The sequence below is a fragment of the Coturnix japonica genome, unplaced genomic scaffold, assembly GCF_054131305.1.
Source record: "Coturnix japonica strain WE unplaced genomic scaffold, WE-NBRP24 Scf079, whole genome shotgun sequence".
NCBI lineage: Eukaryota > Metazoa > Chordata > Aves > Galliformes > Phasianidae > Coturnix > Coturnix japonica.
The window spans coordinates 136,000-155,682 of NW_028188982.1; the positions used below are offsets into that span (position 1 = coordinate 136,000).

Here is a 19,683-nt window from a genome sequence, read left to right on the forward strand (position 1 = left end):
ATCCTATATGGGAAGACCTTGTAGATCCTATATGGGAAGACTCTATAGATTCTATATGGGAAGACCATGTATATATATGGGAAGGCTCTATAGATCCTATATGGGAGACCATGTATATATGGGAAAACCCTATAGATCCTATATGGGAAGACCCTATAGACCCTATAGATCCTATATGGGAAGGCCTTATAGATCCTATATAGGAAGACCCTATAGATCCTATATGGAAGAGCAGGTATATATGGGAAGGCCCTATAGATCCTATATGGAAGAGCAGGTATATATGGGAAGGCCCTATAGATCTTATATGGAAGAGCAGGTATATATGGGAAGGCCCTATAGATCCTATATGGGAAGACCCTATAGATCCTATATGGAAGACCATGTATATATGGGAAGACCCTATAGATCCTATATGGAAGAGCAGGTATATATGGGAAGGCCCTATAGATCCTGTATGGGAAGACCCTATTGATCCTATAGATCCTATATGGAAGACCATGTATATATGGGAAGACCCTATAGATCCTATATGGGAAGACCCTATTGATCCTATAGATCCTATATGAAAGACCATTTATATATAGAAAGACCCTATAGATCCTATATGGAAGACCTTGTATATATGGGAAGGCTATAGTGACCCTATAGATCCTATATGGAAGACTATATATGGAAGACTCTATAGATCCTATATGGAAGACCATGTATATATGGGAAGACCCTATAGATCCTATATGGAAGGCTATACGTATATATGGGAAGATCCTATAGAACCTGTATGGAGGACTATGTATATATGGGAAGACCCTATAGACCCTATATGGAAGACCATGTATGTATAGGAAGATCCTATAGATCCTAGGTCCCTCCCATCCCCATTTCCAGCCCCATTACTGACCCTATTACTGACCCCATTCCTTCCCCTATACCCCTATAGGGTCACGGTGGCTGCGGTCTCTCCCAACCCCATTCCCATCCCCATCACTGACCCCGTTCCCTCCCCTATACCCCTATAGGGTCACAGTGGTTCCGTTCTCTCCCAACCCCATTCCCATCCCCATTACTGACCCTATACTCCCTCCCCTATACCCCTATAGGGTCACGGTGGCTGCGGTCTCTCCCAACCCCATTCCCATCCCCATTACTGACCCCATTCCCTCCCCTATACCCCTATAGGGTCACGGTGGCTGAGGTCTCTCCCAGCCCCATTCCCATCCCCATTACTGATCCTATATTCCCTCCCCTATACCCCTATAGGGTCAGGGTGTCTCCATGCTCTCCCACCCCCATTACTGACCCCATTCCCTCCCCTATGCCCCTATAGGGTCATGGTGGCTGCAGTCGCTACCAGCCCCATTACTGACCCTATACTCCCTCCCCTATACCCCTATAGGGTCACAGTGGCTGAGGTCTCTCCCACCCCCATCACTGACCCCATTCCCTCCCCTATAACCCTTATAGGGTCACGGTGGCTGCGGTCTCTCCCAACCCCATTCCCATCCCCATCACTGACCCCGTTCCCTCCCCTATACCCCTATAGGGTCACAGTGGTTCCTTTCTCTCCCAACCCCATTCCCATCCCCATTACTGACCCTATACTCCTTCCCCTATACCCCTATAGGGTCACGGTGGCTGTGGTCTCTCCCAACCCCATTCCCATCCCCATTACTGACCCCATTCTCTCCCCTATACCCCTATAGGGTCACGGTGGCTGCGGTCTCTCCCAGCCCCATTTCTGATCCTATTACTGACCCCATTCCCTCCCCTATACCCCTATAGGGTCACGGTGGCTGCGGTCGCTACCAGCCCCGTATCCGCCGCGTGGGGCTGGAGCTTTACGCCGAATGGAAGCACGTCAACGAAGATTCCCAAGAGAAGAAAATCCTGCTGAGCCCCGAGCGCGTCCACGAGGTCCTGAAGCGCGTCCCCGACGACGAGTGCCTGGTGCTGGGCATGGACCCCAAATTCGCCCGGCCCGAGTGGATGGTGTGTACGGTGCTGCCGGTGCCGCCGCTCGCCGTGAGGCCTGCGGTCGTCATGCAGGGCTCGGCAAGGAATCAGGTAGGGGGGGGGTTCAAATATGGGGTCTATGGGGTGAAGTTTGGGGTCTTTAGGGTCTTTTTGGGGTCAGTGGGGTGAGGCTTGCGGCCTGTGTGAGGCCTGTTTTGAGGCCTGTTTTGGGGCCTGTGTGAGGCCTGTTTTGGGGCCTGTGTGAGGCCTGTTTAAGGCCTGTTTGTGTCCTGCTTAAGGCCTGTGGGGTTTGGTTTGGGGCCTGTTTGAGGCCTGTGTGAGGCCTGTTTGAGGCCTGTGTGAGGCCTGTTTAAGGCCTGTGTGAGGCCTGTTTAAGGCCTGTGTGAGGCCTGTTTAAGGCCTGTGTGAGGCCTGTTTAAGGCCTGTGTGAGGCTTGTTTAAGGCCTGTGTGAGGCCTGTTTAAGGCCTGTGGGGTTAGGTTTGAGGCCTGTTTGGGGGCCTGTTTAAGGCCTGTGGGGTTAGGTTTGGGGCCTGTGTGAGGCCTGTTTGGGGCCTGTGTGAGGCCTGCTTAAGGTCTGTGGGGTTTGGTTTGGGGCCTGTTTGGGGGCCTGTTTAAGGCCTGTGGGGTTAGGTTTGGGGCCTGTGTGAGGCCTGTGGGGTTAGGTTTGGGGCCTGTGTGAGGCCTGTGGGGTTAGGTTTGGGGCCTGTGTGAGGCCTGTTTGGGGCCTGTTTAAGGCCTGTTAGGTTTGAGGCCTGTTTGGGGCCTGTTTGGGACCAGTGGGGTTAGGTTTGGGGCTTTCTTGGGGCCAATGGGGTGAGGTTTGAGGCCTGTTTAGGGTCTGTGGGGTTAGGTTTGGGGCCTGTGTGAGGCCTGTTTAAGGCCTGTGGGGTTAGGTTTGGGGCCTGTGTGAGAACTGTGGGATTAGGTGTGAGGCCTGTGGGGTTAGGTTTGCAGCCTGTGTGAGGCCTGTGGGGTTAGGTTTGGGGCCTGTTTGGGGTGTGTTTGAGGCCTGTGGGGTTAGGTTTGAGGCCTGTTGGGGCCTGTTTGGGACCAGTGGGGTTAGGTTCGGGGCTTGCTTGGGGCCAATGGGGTGAGGTTTGAGGCCTGCTTAGGGTCAGTGGGGTTAGGTTTGGGGCCTGTGTGAGGCCTGTGGGGTTAGGTTTGCGGCCTGTTTGTGGCCTGTTTAAGACCTGTGGGGTTAGGTTTGAGGCCTGTTTGGGGCCTGCTTGGGGTCAGTGGGCTGAGGTTTGAGCCCTGTTTGGGGCCAGTGGGGTGAGGTTTGAGGGGGTGAGGTTTGGGGCCTGTTTGCGGCCTGTTTAAGGCCTGTTTGTGGCCTGTTTAAGGCCTGTGGGGTTAGGTTCGGGGCCTGTGTGAGGCCTGTGTGAGACCTGTGTGAGGCCTATGGGGTGAGGTTTGAGGCCTGTGTGAGGCCTGTTTGGGGTCAGTGAGGTGAGGCTTGCGGCCTGTGTGAGGCCTGTGGGGTTAGGTTTGAGGCCTATTTGGGGCCTGTTTGGGGTCAGTGGGGTTGGGTTTGGGGCCTATTTGGGGCCTGTGTGAAGCCAGTGGGGTTGGGGTTGGGGCCTGTTTGGGGCGTGTTTGAGGCCTGTTTAAGGCCTGTTGGGTTAGGTTTGCGGCCTGTGTGAGGCCAGTGGGGTTAGGTTTGCGGCCTGCTTGGGGCCTGCTTGGGGTTAGTGGGCTGAGGTTTGGGCCCTGCTTGGGGCCAGTGAGGTGAGGTTTGAGGCCTGCTTGGGGCCAATGGGGTGAGGTTTGAGGCCTGTTTAGGGTCTGTGGGGTTAGGTTTGAGGCCTGTGTGAGAACTGTGGGATTAGGTGTGAGGCCTGTGTGAGGCCTGTGGGGTGAGGTTTGAGGCCTATTTGAGGCCTGTTTGAGGCCTGTGGGGTTAGGTTTGAGGCCTGTTTGGGGCCTGTTTGGGGTCAGTGGGGTTAGGTTTGGGGCCTGTTTAAGGCCTGTGGGGTTAGGTTTGGGGCCTGTGTGAGGCCTGTTTAAGGCCTGTGGGGTGAGGTTTGAGGTCTGCTTGGGACCTGTTTGGGGTCAGTGGGGTGAGGTCTGAGGCCTGTCTGAGGCCTGTTTGAGGCCTGTTTGGGACCAGTGAGGTGAGGTTTGGGCCTGTTTGGGGCCAGTGGGGTGAGGTTTGGGGTCTATTTGGGGCCTGCTTGGGGCCTGTTTGGGGTCCTTTTGGGGCCTGTTTGGGGCCAGTGGGGTGAGGTCTGGGGCCTGTTTGGGGTCAGTGGGGTGAGGTTTGGGGCCTGTTTGGGACCAGTGGGGTGAGGTTTGGGGCCAATGGGGTGAGGTTTGGGGCCTGTTTGGGGTCAGTAGGGTGAGGTTTAGGGCCTGTTTGGGACCTCCTTGAGGCCTGTTTTGGGGCCTGTTTGGGGCCAGTTGGGTGAGGTTTGGGGCCTGTTTGGGGTCAGTGGGGTGAGGTTTGAGGCCTGTTTGGGGCCTATTTGGGACCAGCGGGTTGAGGTTTGGGGCCTGTTTGGGGTCAGTGGGGTGAGGTTTAGGGCCTGTTTGGGGCCTGTTTTGGGCCTTTAGGACAATGTGGCTCCTAATAGTTCCTCTTTGGGGTCCCTATTAGATGTGATAGGGGGGATCTTCACCATATCCCTCCCCGTTATAGGACGACCTGACCCACAAGCTGGCGGACATAGTGAAGATCAACAACCAGCTGCGGCGCAACGAGCAGAACGGGGCGGCCGCTCACGTCATCGCCGAGGACGTCAAACTGCTGCAGTTCCACGTGGCCACCATGGTGGACAACGAGCTGCCGGGGCTGCCCAGGGTGAGGGGGGGGGGAATTGGGGAGGGGGCTTTGGGGGAGGGGCTGGAGAGGGGTTGAAAGGGGGGGGATGGGTTGGGGAGGGGGCTTTTTGGGGGAGGGAGGGAGGGGGGTAAGGGGGGAGGTTGGGGGGATCTGTGGGGTGGGGGGGGGTAGGAGGGGGGATGGGGGGCTTAGGGGGGTTGGGGAGGGGTAGTATGGGGGGGTGGGATCGGGGAGGAGGCTTTTGGGGGGGGTTGGGGGGGATGGGGGGTGGTTGAGGGGGGTGGGGAGGCTGGAAGGGGATAGAGGGGGGATGGGGAGGGGGCTGGTGGGGGCTGGGGGGGCTGGGGGGGGGGGCTGGGAAGGGGGCTGCCGAGGGTGGGGGTTGGGGAGGGGGCCTTGGGGGAGGGTCTGGAGAGGGGTTGAAGGGGGGGATGGGTTGGGGAGGGGGCTTTTTGGGGGGGGAGGGAGGGAGGGAAGGGTAAGGGGGGGAGGTTGGGGGGGCTGGGGGGATCTGTGGAGGATGGGGGGGTTTGGGGGGGGTAGGAGGGGGGGATGAGGGGTTAGGGGGGCTGGGGGGGAGTAGGAGGGGGGGATGGGGGGTGTTAGGGGGGTTGGGGAGGGGTAGTATGGGGGGGTGGGATCGGGGAGGAGGCTTTTGGGGGGGGTTGGGGGGGATGGGGGGTGGTTGAGGGGGGTGGGGAGGCTGGAAGGGGATAGAGGGGGATGGGGAGGGGGCTGGTGGGGGATGGGGGGGCTGGGGGGGGGGCTGGGAAGGGGGCTGCCGAGGGTGGGGGTTGGGGAGGGGGCCTTGGGGGAGGGTCTGGAGAGGGGTTGAAGGGGGGGGGTGGGTTGGGGAGGGGGCTTTTTGGGGGGGGAGGGAGGGAGGGAAGGGTAAGGGGGGGAGGTTGGGGGGGCTGGGGGGATCTGTGGAGGATGGGGGGGTTTGGGGGGGGTAGGAGGGGGGGATGAGGGGTTAGGGGGGCTGGGGGGGAGTAGGAGGGGGGGATGGGGGGTGTTAGGGGGGTTGGGGAGGGGTAGTATGAGGGGGTGGGATTGGGGAGGAGACTTTGGGGAGGGTTGGGGTCCATATGGTCAATGTAGGTCCATATGGAGCCACATAGGGTGCTACAGGGCAGCTCTATAGGCTCTAACTTCCCCTTTGCCCCCCATTATAGGCCATGCAGAAGAGTATGGGTCCATATGGAGCCACATAGGGTGCTATAGGGCAGCTCTATAGGCTCGAAAACCCCTTGCCCCCATTATAGGCAATGCAGAAGCCAGGGTGACACTGTGGGTCAGTGTGGGTCCATACAGAACCTCATAGGGTGCTATGGGGTGGCTCTATAGGCTCTAACCCCCACCCAGGCCATGCTGTGGGTCCATACAGAGCCACATAGGGTGCTATAGGGCAGCTCTATAGGCTCTAAACCACCTTTTCTCCCCCCCCCCCATAGCCCTTATAGAAGAGTATGGGTCCATATGGAGCCACATAGGGTGCTATAGGGTGTCCCTATAGGGTGTCCCTATTGGCTCTAACCCCCTATATCTCCCCCTATAGGCCATGCAGAAGTCAGGCCGCCCATTGAAGTCCCTGAAGCAGCGTCTGAAGGGGAAGGAGGGCCATTAGAACCACATAGGGTGCTATAGGGTGCTATAGGGTGTCCCTATAGGCTCTAACCCCCTATATCCCCTATTACAGGCCATGCAGAAGTCAGGCCGCCCATTGAAGTCCTTGAAGCAGCGTCTGAAGGGGAAGGAGGGCCATTAGAACCACATAGGGTGCTATAGGGTGTCCCTATAGGGTGTCCCTATAGACTCTAACCCCCTATATCTCCCCCTATAGGCCATGCAGAAGTCAGGCCGCCCATTGAAGTCCCTGAAGCAGCGTCTGAAGGGGAAGGAGGGCCAATAGAACCACATAGGGTGCTATAGGGTGCTATAGGCTGTCCCTATAGGCTCTAACCCCCTATATCTCCCCCTATAGGCCATGCAGAAGTCAGGCCGCCCATTGAAGTCCTTGAAGCAGCGTCTGAAGGGGAAGGAGGGCCATTAGAACCACATAGGGTGCTATAGGGTGTCCCTATAGGCTCTAACCCCCTATATCTCCCCCTATAGGCCATGCAGAAGTCAGGCCGCCCATTGAAGTCATTAAAGCAGCGTCTGAAGGGGAAGGAGGGCCATTAGAACCACATAGGGTGCTATAGGCTGTCCCTATAGGCTCTAACCCCCTATATCCCCTATTACAGGCCATGCAGAAGTCAGGCCGCCCATTGAAGTCATTAAAGCAGCGTCTGAAGGGGAAGGAGGGCCATTAGAACCACATAGGGTGTCCCTATAGGGTGTCCCTATAGGCTCTAACCCCCTATATCCCCTATTACAGGCCATGCAGAAGTCAGGCCGCCCATTGAAGTCATTGAAGCAGCGTCTGAAGGGGAAGGAGGGCCATTAGAACCACATAGGGTGCTATAGGGTGTCCCTATAGGGTGTCCCTATAGGGTGCTATAGGGTGTCCCTATAGGCTCTAACCCCCTATATCTCCCCCTATAGGCCATGCAGAAGTCAGGCCGCCCATTGAAGTCCTTGAAGCAGCGTCTGAAGGGGAAGGAGGGCCATTAGAACCACATAGGGTGCTATAGGGTGTCCCTATAGGGTGTCCCTATAGGCTCTAACCCCCTATATCTCCCCCTATAGGCCATGCAGAAGTCAGGCCGCCCATTGAAGTCCTTGAAGCAGCGTCTGAAGGGGAAGGAGGGCCATTAGAACCACATAGGGTGCTATAGGGTGTCCCTATAGGATGCTATAGGGTGCTATAGGGTGTCCCTATAGGCTCTAACCCCCTATATCTCCCCCTATAGGCCATGCAGAAGTCAGGCCGCCCATTGAAGTCCTTGAAGCAGCGTCTGAAGGGGAAGGAGGGCCGCGTGCGGGGGAACCTGATGGGGAAGCGGGTGGATTTCTCGGCCCGAACCGTCATCACCCCCGACCCCAATTTGGCCATCGACCAGGTCGGCGTCCCCAGGTCCATAGCGGCCAATATGACCTTCGCCGAGATCGTCACGCCATTCAATATAGACAGGTATGGTATGGGGGATATAGGGGGTGTTATAGGGGGTATAGGGTATGGTATGGGGTTGGTATTGGGGTATGGGGGGTCATTATAGGGGTGTAGGGGGTCCATCACTGTCAACATGACCTTGGCTGAGATCGTCACGCCATTCAATATAGACAGGTATGGTATAGGGGTATGGTATAGGGGGTATAGGGTATGGTATGGGGCGGGTATAGGGGGGGTATAGGGGTATTATAGGGGTATGGGGGGTATAGCGGGTCCATCGCCACCAACATGACCTTGGCTGAGATCGTAACGCCGTTCAATATGGACAGGTATGGGGGATATAGGGGGTATAGGGGGTATGGGGTATGGTATAGGGTTGGTATAGGGGTATGGGGGGTATTATAGGGGTATGGGGGGTATAGGGGGTCCATCACAGCCAACATGACCTTGGCTGAGATCGTAACACCATTCAGCATTGACAGGTATGGTATAGGGGTATGGTATAGGGGGTATAGGGTATGGTATGGGGGGGTATAGTGGTATTATAGGGGTATAGGGGGTGTATAGAGGTATGGGGGGCATTATAGGGGTATAAGGGGTCCATCGCTGCTAACATGACCTTGGCTGAGATCGTCACGCCCTTCAATATAGACAGGTATGGTATAGGGGTATGGTATAGGGGGTATAGGGTATGGTATAGGGGGGTATAGGGGTATTACAGGGGTATTATAGGGGTATGGGGGGTATTATAGGGGTCCATCACAGCCAACGTGACCTTGGCTGAGATCGTAATGCCATTCAATATAGACAGGTATGGTATGGGGGGTATAGGGGGTATAGGGTATGGTATGGGGGGGATATAGGGGTATGGGGGGTCATTATAGGGGTATGGGGGGTCATTATAGGGGTATGGGGGTCATTATAGGGGTATGGGGGTCATTATAGGGGTATGGGGGTCATTATAGGGGTATGGGGGGTCATTATAGGGGTATGGGGGTCATTATAGGGGTATGGGGGTCATTATAGGGGTATGGGGGGTCATTATAGGGGTATGGGGGTCATTATAGGGGTATGGGGGTCATTGTAGGGGTATGGGGGTCATTGTAGGGGTATGGGGGTCATTATAGGGGTATGGGGGTCATTATAGGGGTATGGGGGTCATTATAGGGGTATGGGGGTCATTATAGGGGTATGGGGGGTCATTATAGGGGTATGGGGGGTCATTATAGGGGTATGGGGGTCATTATAGGGGTATGGGGGGTCATTATAGGGGTATGGGGGGTCATTATAGGGGTATGGGGGGTCATTATAGGGGTATGGGGGTCATTATAGGGGTATGGGGGGTCATTATAGGGGTATGGGGGGTCATTATAGGGGTATGGGGGGTCATTATAGGGGTATGGGGGGTCATTATAGGGGTATGGGGGGTCATTATAGGGGTATGGGGGTCATTATAGGGGTATGGGGGGTCCATCACTGCCAATATGACCTTCATTGGGATCATAACGCCATTCAGCATTGACAGGTATGGTATGGGGGTATGGGGTATGGTATAGGGGGGCATATAGGGGTATGGTGTAGGTGACACGTAGGGCCCCATGGGGACCTATAGGACCATATAGGGTCCCGTAGGTGCCCCATAGGCCCCCATTGACCCCATAGGCTGCAGGAGCTGGTGCGCCGTGGGAACAGCCAGTACCCAGGAGCCAAGTACATCATTAGGGACAACGGGGACCGCATCGACCTGCGCTTCCACCCCAAACCCAGCGACCTGCACCTGCAGACGGGGTACAAGGTCAGACATATAGGGGCTATAGGGGGACCTATGGGGGGAGCCTATGGGGGATGAGTCGCTATGGGGGCTGGGAATACGGATGGGGGTCCCTATGGGGTCTGAGGGTAGGTCTGGGTGTCCCTATGGGGTCTGAGGGTCCCTATGGGGGTCCCTGTGGGGTCTGAGGGTCCCTATGGGGGCTGGGGGTCACTATGGGGGCTGGGTATACGTATGGGGGTCCCTGTGGGGTCTGAGGGTCCCTATGGGGGCTGGGGGTCACTATGGGGGCTGGGAATACGGATGGGGGTCCCTATGGGGTCTGAGGGTCCCTATGGGGGCTGGGGGTCACTATGGGGGCTGGGTATACGTATGGGGGTCCCTGTGGGGTCTGAGGGTCCCTATGGGGGCTGGGGGTCACTATGGGGGCTGGGTATACGTATGGGGGTCCCTATGGGGTCTGAGGGTCCCTATGGGGGCTGGGGGTCACTATGGGGGCTGGGTATACGTATGGGGGTCCCTGTGGGATCTGAGTGTAGCTTTGAGGGTCCCTATGGGGTCTGGGTGTCCCTATGGGGTCTGGGTGTCCCTATGGGGGCTGAGGGTCCCTATGGGGTCTGAGTGTCCCTATGGGGGCTGAGGGTCCCTATGGGGGCTGAGTGTACGTATGGGTGTCCCTATGGGGTCTGAGGGTCCCTATGGGGGTCCCTATGGGGTCTGAGGGTCCCTATGGGGTCTGACTGTAGGTGTGGGTGTCCCTATGGGGTCTGGGTGTCCCTATGGGGTCTGAGTGTAGGGCATAGGTGTCCCTATGGGGTCTGAGTGTAGGTATGGGGTCTGGGTGTCCCTATGGGGTCTGAGGGTCCCTATGGGGTCTGAATGTAGGGCTTAGGTGTCCCTATGGGGTCTGAGTGACCCAGGTGTGGGTGTCCCTATGGGGTCTGAGTGTCCCTATGGGGGCTGGGGGTCACTATGGGGGCTGGGTATATGTATGGGGGTCTCTGTGGGGTCTGAGTGTACATATGGGTGTCCCTATGGGGTCTGAGGGTCCCTATGGGGGCTGGGGGGGTCACTATGGGGGCTGGGAATACGGATGGGTGTCCCTATGGGGTCTGAGGGTCCCTATGGGGTCTGGGGGTCACTGTGGGGGCTGGGTATAAGAATGGGGGTCCCTGTGGGGTCTGAGGGTCCCTATGGGGGCTGGGGGTCATTATGGGGGCTGGGTATACGTATGGGGGTCCCTGTGGGATCTGAGTGTAGCTTTGAGGGTCCCTATGGGGTCTGGGTGTCCCTATGGGGTCTGAGGGTCCCTATGGGGGCTGAGGGTCCCTATGGGGGCTGAGTGTAGGGCTTAGGTGTCCCTATGGGGTCTGAGGGTCCCTATGGGGTCTGAGTGTAGGTCTGGGTGTCCCTATGGGGTCTGAGGGTCCCTATGGGGGTCCCTATGGGGTCTGAGGGTCCCTATGGGGTCTGGGGGTCACTATGGGGGCTGGGTATACGTATGGGGGTCCCTGTGGGATCTGAGTGTAGCTTTGAGGGTCCCTATGGGGTCTGGGTGTCCCTATGGGGTCTGGGTGTCCCTATGGGGGCTGAGGGTCCCTATGGGGGCTGAGTGTACGTATGGGTGTCCCTATGGGGTCTGAGGGTCCCTATGGGGGTCCCTATGGGGTCTGAGGGTCCCTATGGGGTCTGACTGTAGGTGTGGGTGTCCCTATGGGGTCTGGGTGTCCCTATGGGGTCTGAGTGTAGGGCATAGGTGTCCCTATGGGGTCTGAGTGTAGGTATGGGGTCTGGGTGTCCCTATGGGGTCTGAGGGTCCCTATGGGGTCTGAATGTAGGGCTTAGGTGTCCCTATGGGGTCTGAGTGACCCAGGTGTGGGTGTCCCTATGGGGTCTGAGTGTCCCTATGGGGGCTGGGGGTCACTATGGGGGCTGGGTATATGTATGGGGGTCTCTGTGGGGTCTGAGTGTACATATGGGTGTCCCTATGGGGTCTGAGGGTCCCTATGGGGGCTGGGGGGGTCACTATGGGGGCTGGGAATACGGATGGGTGTCCCTATGGGGTCTGAGGGTCCCTATGGGGTCTGGGGGTCACTGTGGGGGCTGGGTATAAGAATGGGGGTCCCTGTGGGGTCTGAGGGTCCCTATGGGGGCTGGGGGTCATTATGGGGGCTGGGTATACGTATGGGGGTCCCTGTGGGATCTGAGTGTAGCTTTGAGGGTCCCTATGGGGTCTGGGTGTCCCTATGGGGTCTGAGGGTCCCTATGGGGGCTGAGGGTCCCTATGGGGGCTGAGTGTAGGGCTTAGGTGTCCCTATGGGGTCTGAGGGTCCCTATGGGGTCTGAGTGTAGGTCTGGGTGTCCCTATGGGGTCTGAGGGTCCCTATGGGGGTCCCTATGGGGTCTGAGGGTCCCTATGGGGTCTGGGGGTCACTATGGGGGCTGGGTATACGTATGGGGGTCCCTGTGGGATCTGAGTGTAGCTTTGAGGGTCCCTATGGGGTCTGGGTGTCCCTATGGGGTCTGGGTGTCCCTATGGGGGCTGAGGGTCCCTATGGGGGCTGAGTGTACGTATGGGTGTCCCTATGGGGTCTGAGTGTAGGGCTTAGGTGTCTCTATGGGGTCTGAGTGTCCCTATGGGGTCTGAGTGTAGGGCTTAGGTGTCCCTATGGGGTCTGAGTGTCCCTATGGGGTCTGAGTGTAGGGCTTTGGTGTCCCTATGGGGTCTGAGGGTCCCTATGGGGTCTGAGTGTAGGGCTTAGGTGTCTCTATGGGGTCTGAGGGTCCCTATGGGGGCTGGGGGGGTCACTATGGGGGCTGGGAATACGGATGGGTGTCCCTATGGGGTCTGAGGGTCCCTATGGGGTCTGAGGGTCCCTATGGGGGCTGGGGGTCACTATAGGGGCTGGGTATACGTATGGGGGTCCCTGTGGGATCTGAGTGTAGCTTTGAGGGTCCCTATGGGGTCTGGGTGTCCCTATGGGGGCTGAGGGTCCCTATGGGGGCTGAGTGTACGTATGGGTGCCCCTATGGGGTCTGAGTGTAGGGCTTTGGTGTCCCTATGGGGTCTGAGTGTCCCTATGGGGTCTGAGTGTAGGGCTTTGGTGTCCCTATGGGGTCTGAGGGTCCCTATGGGGGCTGAGTGTACGTATGGGTGTCCCTATGGGGTCTGAGTGTAGGGCTTTGGTGTCCCTATGGGGTCTGAGTGTAGGTATGGGTGTCCTTATGGGGTCTGAGTGTCCCTATGGGGTCTGAGTGTACATATGGGTGTCCCTATGGGGTCTGAGGGTTCCTATGGGGTCTGAGGGTAGATGTGGGTGTCCCTATGGGGTCTGAGTGTAGTTATGGGCGTCCCTATGGGGTAGAGTGTAGTGCTTGGGTGTATCTATGGGTCTGAGTGTAGGTCTGGTTGTATCTATGGGTCTGCTCTATAGGGTCTGGTTGTCTCTATGGGTCTGACTGTAGGTTATAGGGTGTCTCTATGGGTCTGGGTGTCTTGACTCTATGGGTCTGCCCCATAGGGTTTCATTGTCTCTATGGGTCTGACCCATAGGGTCTCATTGTCTCTATGGGTCTGCCCCATAGGGTTTCATTGTCTCTATGGGTCTGCCCCATAGGGTTTCATTGTCCCTATGGGTCTGGGTGTGTCTATGGGTCTGCCCCATAGAGTTTCATTGTCCCTATGGGTCTCATTGTCTCTATGGGTCTGCCCCATAGGGTCTCATTGTCTCTATGGGTTTCATTGTCCCTATGGGTCTGTTTATCTCTATGGGTCTGCCCCATAGGGTCTCATTGTTGCTATGGGTCTCATTGTCGCTATGGGTCTGCCCCATAGGGTCTCATTGTCGCTACGGGTCTCATTGTCGCTATGGGTCTGCCCCATAGGGTCTCATTGTCCCTATGCGTCTCATTGTCGCTATGGGTCTGCCCCATAGGGTCTCATTGTCCCTATGCGTCTCATTGTCGCTATGGGTCTGCCCCATAGGGTCTCATTGTCTCTATGGGTCTCATTGTCCCTATGGGTCTCATTGTCTCTATGGGTCTGCCCCATAGGGTCTCATTCTCTGTATGGGTCTCATTGTCGCTATGGGTCTCATTGTCCCTATGGGTCTCGTTGTCGCTATGGGTCTGCCCCATAGGGTCTCATTGTCGCTATGGGTCTCATTGTCACTATGGGTCTGCCCCATAGGGTTTCATTGTCCCTATGGGTCTGACCCATAGGGTTTCATTGTCCCTATGGGTCTGACCCATAGGGTTTCATTGTCCCTATGGGTCTCATTGTCGCTATGGGTCTGCCCCATAGGGTCTCATTGTCCCTATGGGTCTCATTGTTGCTATGGGTCTGCCCCATAGGGTCTCATTGTTGCTATGGGTCTCATTGTCCCTATGGGTCTCCTTGTCGCTATGGGTCTGACCCATAGGGTCTCATTGTCCCTATGGGTCTCATTGTCCCTATGGGTTCTGCCCTATAGGGTCTCATTGTCCCTATAGGTCTGGGTGTGTCTATGGGTCTGCCCCATAGGGTTTCATTGTCCCTATGGGTCTGCCCCATAGGGTTTCATTGTCTCTATGGGTCTGCCCCATAGGGTCTCATTGTCTCTATGGGTCTCATTGTCTCTATGGGTCTCATTGTCCCTATGGGTCTCATTGTCGCTATGGGTCTGCCCCATAGGGTCTCATTGTCGCTATGGGTCTCATTGTCGCTATGGGTCTGCCCCATAGGGTCTCATTGTCGCTATGGGTCTCATTGTCGCTATGGGTCTGCCCCATAGGGTCTCATTGTCGCTATGGGTCTCATTGTCGCTATGGGTCTGACCCATAGGGTCTCATTGTCGCTATGGGTCTCATTGTCCCTATGGGTCTCGTTGTCGCTATGGGTCTGACCCATAGATGTGTGGGGTTTCCAGGTGGAGCGCCACATGTGTGACGGGGACATCGTCATCTTTAACCGTCAGCCGACCCTACACAAGATGTCCATGATGGGGCACCGCGTCCGCATCCTGCCGTGGTCCACCTTCAGGCTCAACCTCAGGTGACCCACAAGTCCGCCCCATAAGTGGCCCCATAAGTCGCCCCATAAGTCAGTCACCCCACAACACTCCCTATATGTCACCCCACAAGTCACTCCATCCGCATCCTGCCGTGGTCCACGTTCAGGCTCAACCTCAGGTGACCCACAAGTCTGCCCCATAAGTGGCCCCATAAGTCACCCCACAAGTCAGTTACCCCACAACACACCCTATATGTCACCCCACAAGTCACTCCATCCGCATCCTGCCATGGTCCACCTTCAGGCTCAACCTCAGGTGACCCACAAGTCTGCCCCATAAGTGGCCCCATAAGTCGCCCCATAAGTCAGTCACCCCATATGGCAGCCCACAACACACCCCATAAGTCACCCCGTAAGTCATGCCTTAGGTCACCCCACAACACACTGTATAAGTCACCCCATAAGTCACCCCACACAACACTCCCCATATGTCCCCCTAGAAGTCAGTCACCCTATAAGTCAGTTACCCCAAAGCACACCCCATAAGTTATCCCATAAGTCAGTCACCCCCCTTATCAACCCCTTATCTCCCACCTTATCACCCCCATTTTCACCCTTTTCCCCCCTATACACATATATCTCCCTTATCACTCCCCTTATCACATCTACCCCCCCTTATCACCCTCCTATCACACATATTACCCCCTCACCCCCTTATCAACCCCCTTACCAACCCCCTTATCACCCCCTTATCACCTCCCTTATCTCTTATCTCCCCTTATCAGCGTCACCACCCCCTATAACGCCGACTTTGATGGTGACGAGATGAACCTGCACCTCCCCCCATTGCCACCCCCCTTATCACACATATCCCCCCCTTATCACCCCCCATATCACCCCTACCCCCCCTTATCACCTCCCTTATCTCTTATCTCCCCTTATCAGTGTCACCACCCCCTATAACGCCGACTTTAATGGCGACGAGATGAACCTGCACCTCCCCCCATTATCACCCCCCATATCACCCCTACCCCCCCTTATCACCCCCCTTATCACACACACCCTCCCCTTTACCCCCCATAACCCCCGTTATCACCCCTGTCCCCCCCCATCACACATATATCTCCCTTATCACCCCCCCCTTATCTCACCTATTCCCCCCTTATCACCCCCCTTATCTCACATATTCCCCCCTTTGCCCCCCCAAGCCTCCCCTTATCACACTTATCCCCCTCTTTATCACACCTATCTCCCCTTATCACCCCCCCTATCACACATATGCCTTATCAGCCCCCTTATCACACCTATCCCCCCTTATCACTCCCCTTATCACACCTATCCCCCCTTATCACTCCCCTTATCACACCTATCTCCCCTTATCACTCCCCTTATCACACCTATCCCCCCTTATCCCCCACTTATCACTCCTACCCCCCTTATCACCCCCCATATCACCCCTACCCCCCCCTTATCACCCCCTTATCACCCCCCTTATCTCTTATCTCCCCTTATCAGTGTCACCACCCCCTATAACACTGACTTTGATGGCGACGAGATGAACCTGCACCTCCCCCCATTACCACCCCCCATATCACCCTTATGACCCCCTTATCACACATATTAACCCCTCACCCCCTTATCAACCCCTTTATCACCCCCTTATCACCCCCCTTATCTCTTATCTCCCCTTATCAGCGTCACGACCCCCTACAACGCCGACTTTGATGGCGACGAGATGAACCTGCACCTCCCCCCATTGCCATCCCCCATATCACACATATCGCCCCCTTATCACCCCCCATATCACCCCTACCCCCCCTTATCAACCCCCTTATCACCCCCTTATCACCTCCCTTATCTCTTATCTCCCCTTATCAGCGTCACCACGCCCTACAACGCCGACATTGATGGCGACGAGATGAACCTGCACCTCCCCCCATTGCCACCCCCCCTTATAACCCTCCTTATCACCCTTATCCCCCCCATATCACCCTTACCCCCCCTTATCACCCCCCCATCCCCTTATCTCTTATCTCCCCTTATCAGCGTCACAACCCCTTACAACGCCGACTTTGATGGCGACGAGATGAACCTGCACCTCCCCCCATTGCCACCCCCCTTATCACACATATACCCCCCATATCACCCCCCATATCACCCCTACACCCCCTTATCACCTCCCTTATCTCTTATCTCCCCTTATCAGTGTGACAACCCCATACAATGCTGACTTTGATGGCAATGAGATGAACCTGCACCTCCCCCCATTGCCACCCCCCTTATTACACATATCCCCCCCTTATCACCCCCAATATCACCCCTACACCCCCATATCCACCCCCTTATCACCTCCCTTATCTCTTATCTCCCCTTATCAGCGTCACCACCCCCTATAACGCCGACTTTGATGGCGACGAGATGAACCTGCACCTCCCCCCATTACCACCCCCTATATCAACCCTACCCCCCCTTATCTCCCCCCTTATCTCACATACCCCCCCTTATCACCTCCCTTATCTCTTATCTCCCCTTATCAGCGTCACCACCCCCTATAACGCCGACTTTGATGGCGACGAGATGAACCTTCACCTCCCCCCATTGCCACCCCCCTTATCACCCTTATCACCCACTTATCACACATATTAACCCCTCACCCCCTTATCAACCCCTTTATCACCCCCTTATCACCTCCCTTATCTCTTATCTCCCCTTATCAGCATCACCACGCCCTATAACGCCGACTTTGATGGCGACGAGATGAACCTGCACCTCCCCCACCCATATCGCCCCTAACCCCCCATATCCCCCCCTTATCACCCCCCATATCACCCCTACCCCCCCCTTATCACCTCCCTTATCTCTTATCTCCCCTTATCAGTGTCACCACCCCCTATAACGCTGACTTTCATGGCGACGAGATGAACCTTCACCTCCCCCCATTGCCACCCCCCTTATCACCTCCCATATCACCCCTACCCCCCCTTATCAACCCTTCCCCCCCTTATCACTCCCTTATCACCCCCCTTATCTCTTATCTCCCCTTATCAGTGTCACCACCCCCTACAACGCCGACTTTGATGGGGACGAGATGAACCTGCACCTCCCCCCATTGCCACCCCCCTTATCACCCCCCATATCACCCCTACCCCCCCTTATCACCCCCCTTATCACCCCCCTTATCTCTTATCTCCCCTTATCAGCGTCACCTCCCCCTACAACGCCGACTTTGATGGCGACGAGATGAACCTTCACCTCCCCCCATTGCCACCCCCCTTATCACCCCCCATATCACCCCTACCCCCCATATCTCCTCTACCCCCCCTTATCAACCCCCTTATCACCCCCCTTATCTCTTATCTCCCCTTATCAGTGCCACCACCCCCTACAACGCCGACTTCGATGGCGACGAGATGAACCTGCACCTCCCTCCATTACCACTCCCCTTATCACACATATCCCCCCCTTATCACTCCCCTTTATCACACCTATCCCCTCCCACCCCCCTTATCACTTCTATCCCCCTTATCACTCCCCTTATCGCACCCACCCCCCCTTATCACACATATATCTCCCTTATCTCCCTATTATCACACATATATCTCCCTTATCTCCCTATTATCACACATATATCTCCCTTATCTCCCTATTATCACACATATATCTCCCTTATCTCCCCCTTATCACACATATATCTCCCTTATCAGCCCCCTTATCACTTCCCTTATCAAACCAACCCCCCTTATCACATATATCACCCCTTTATCCCCCACTTATCACTCCTACCCCCCTTATTACCCCCCCATATCACACCTATCTCCCTTATCACCCCCAATATCACCCCTGCCCCCCCCTATCAACCCCCTTATCACCCCCCTTATCTCTTATCTCCCCTTATCAGCGTCACCACCCCCTATAACACTGACTTTGATGGCGATGAGATGAACCTGCACCTCCCCCCATTACCACCCCCCTTATCACCCCCCTTATCACACATATACCCCCCTTATCACCCCTACCCCCCCCCTTGTCACCCCCTTATCACCCCCCTTATCTCTTATCTCCCCTTATCAGCGTCACCACCCCATATAACACCAACTTTGATGGCGACGAGATGAACCTGCACCTCCCTCCATTACCACCCCCCTTATCACCCCCCATATCACCCCTACCACCCCATATCAACCCCCTTATCACCCCCTTATCACCCCCCTTATCTCTTATCTCCCCTTATCAGTGTCACCACCCCCTACAACGCCGACTTCGATGGCGACGAGATGAACCTGCACCTCCCCCCATTACCACCCCCCTTATCACCCCCCTTATCACACTTATATCCCCCTTATCACACTTATATCCCCCTTATCACCTCCCTTATCTCTTATCTCCCCTTATCAGCGTCACCACCCCCTATAACGCCGACTTTGATGGCGACGAGATGAACCTTCACCTCCCCCCATTACCACCCCCCTTATCACACATATACCCCCCATATCACCCCACATATCCCCCCTTATCACCCCCCATATCACCCCTACCCCCCCTTATCACCCCCCTTATCTCTTATCTCCCCTTATCAGCGTCACCACCCCCTATAACGTCGACATTGATGGCGACGAGATGAACCTTCACCTCCCCACATTACCACCCCCCTTATCACACATATCCCCCCTTATCACACATATTAACCCCTCACCCCCTTATCAACCCGTTTATCACCCCCTTATCACCTCCCTTATCTCTTATCTCCCCTTATCAGTGTCACCACGCCCTATAACGCCGACTTTGATGGCGACGAGATGAACCTGCACCTCCCCCCATTACCATCCCCCATATCACCCTTATCACCCCCTTATCACACATATTAACCCCTCACCCCCTTATCAACCCCTTTATCACCCCCTTATCACCCCCCTTATCTCTTATCTCCCCTTATCAGCGTCACCACGCCCTATAACGCCGACTTTGATGGCGACGAGATGAACCTGCACCTCCCTCCATTACCACCCCCCTTATCACACATATACCCCCCTTATCACACATATACCCCCCATATCACCCCCCATATCACCCCTACCCCCCCTTATCACCCCCCTTATCTCTTATCTCCCCT

General features: G+C 56.0%; 1 protein-coding gene across 2 annotated transcripts in view; it reads left to right on the forward strand.

The window, feature by feature from the left end:
• Positions 1-19,683, forward strand: part of POLR2A (RNA polymerase II subunit A) — a 143,566-nt gene that overhangs the window by 10,008 nt on the left and 113,875 nt on the right. For both annotated transcript variants that reach the window (XM_085534227.1, XM_085534226.1), the window contains exons 5-9: positions 1,783-2,064; positions 4,614-4,775; positions 7,613-7,833; positions 9,475-9,607; positions 14,491-14,615. In XM_085534227.1, the coding sequence (XP_085390353.1) occupies positions 1,783-2,064; positions 4,614-4,775; positions 7,613-7,833; positions 9,475-9,607; positions 14,491-14,615 (923 nt within the window). The remainder of the gene's footprint in view (positions 1-1,782; positions 2,065-4,613; positions 4,776-7,612; positions 7,834-9,474; positions 9,608-14,490; positions 14,616-19,683) is intronic.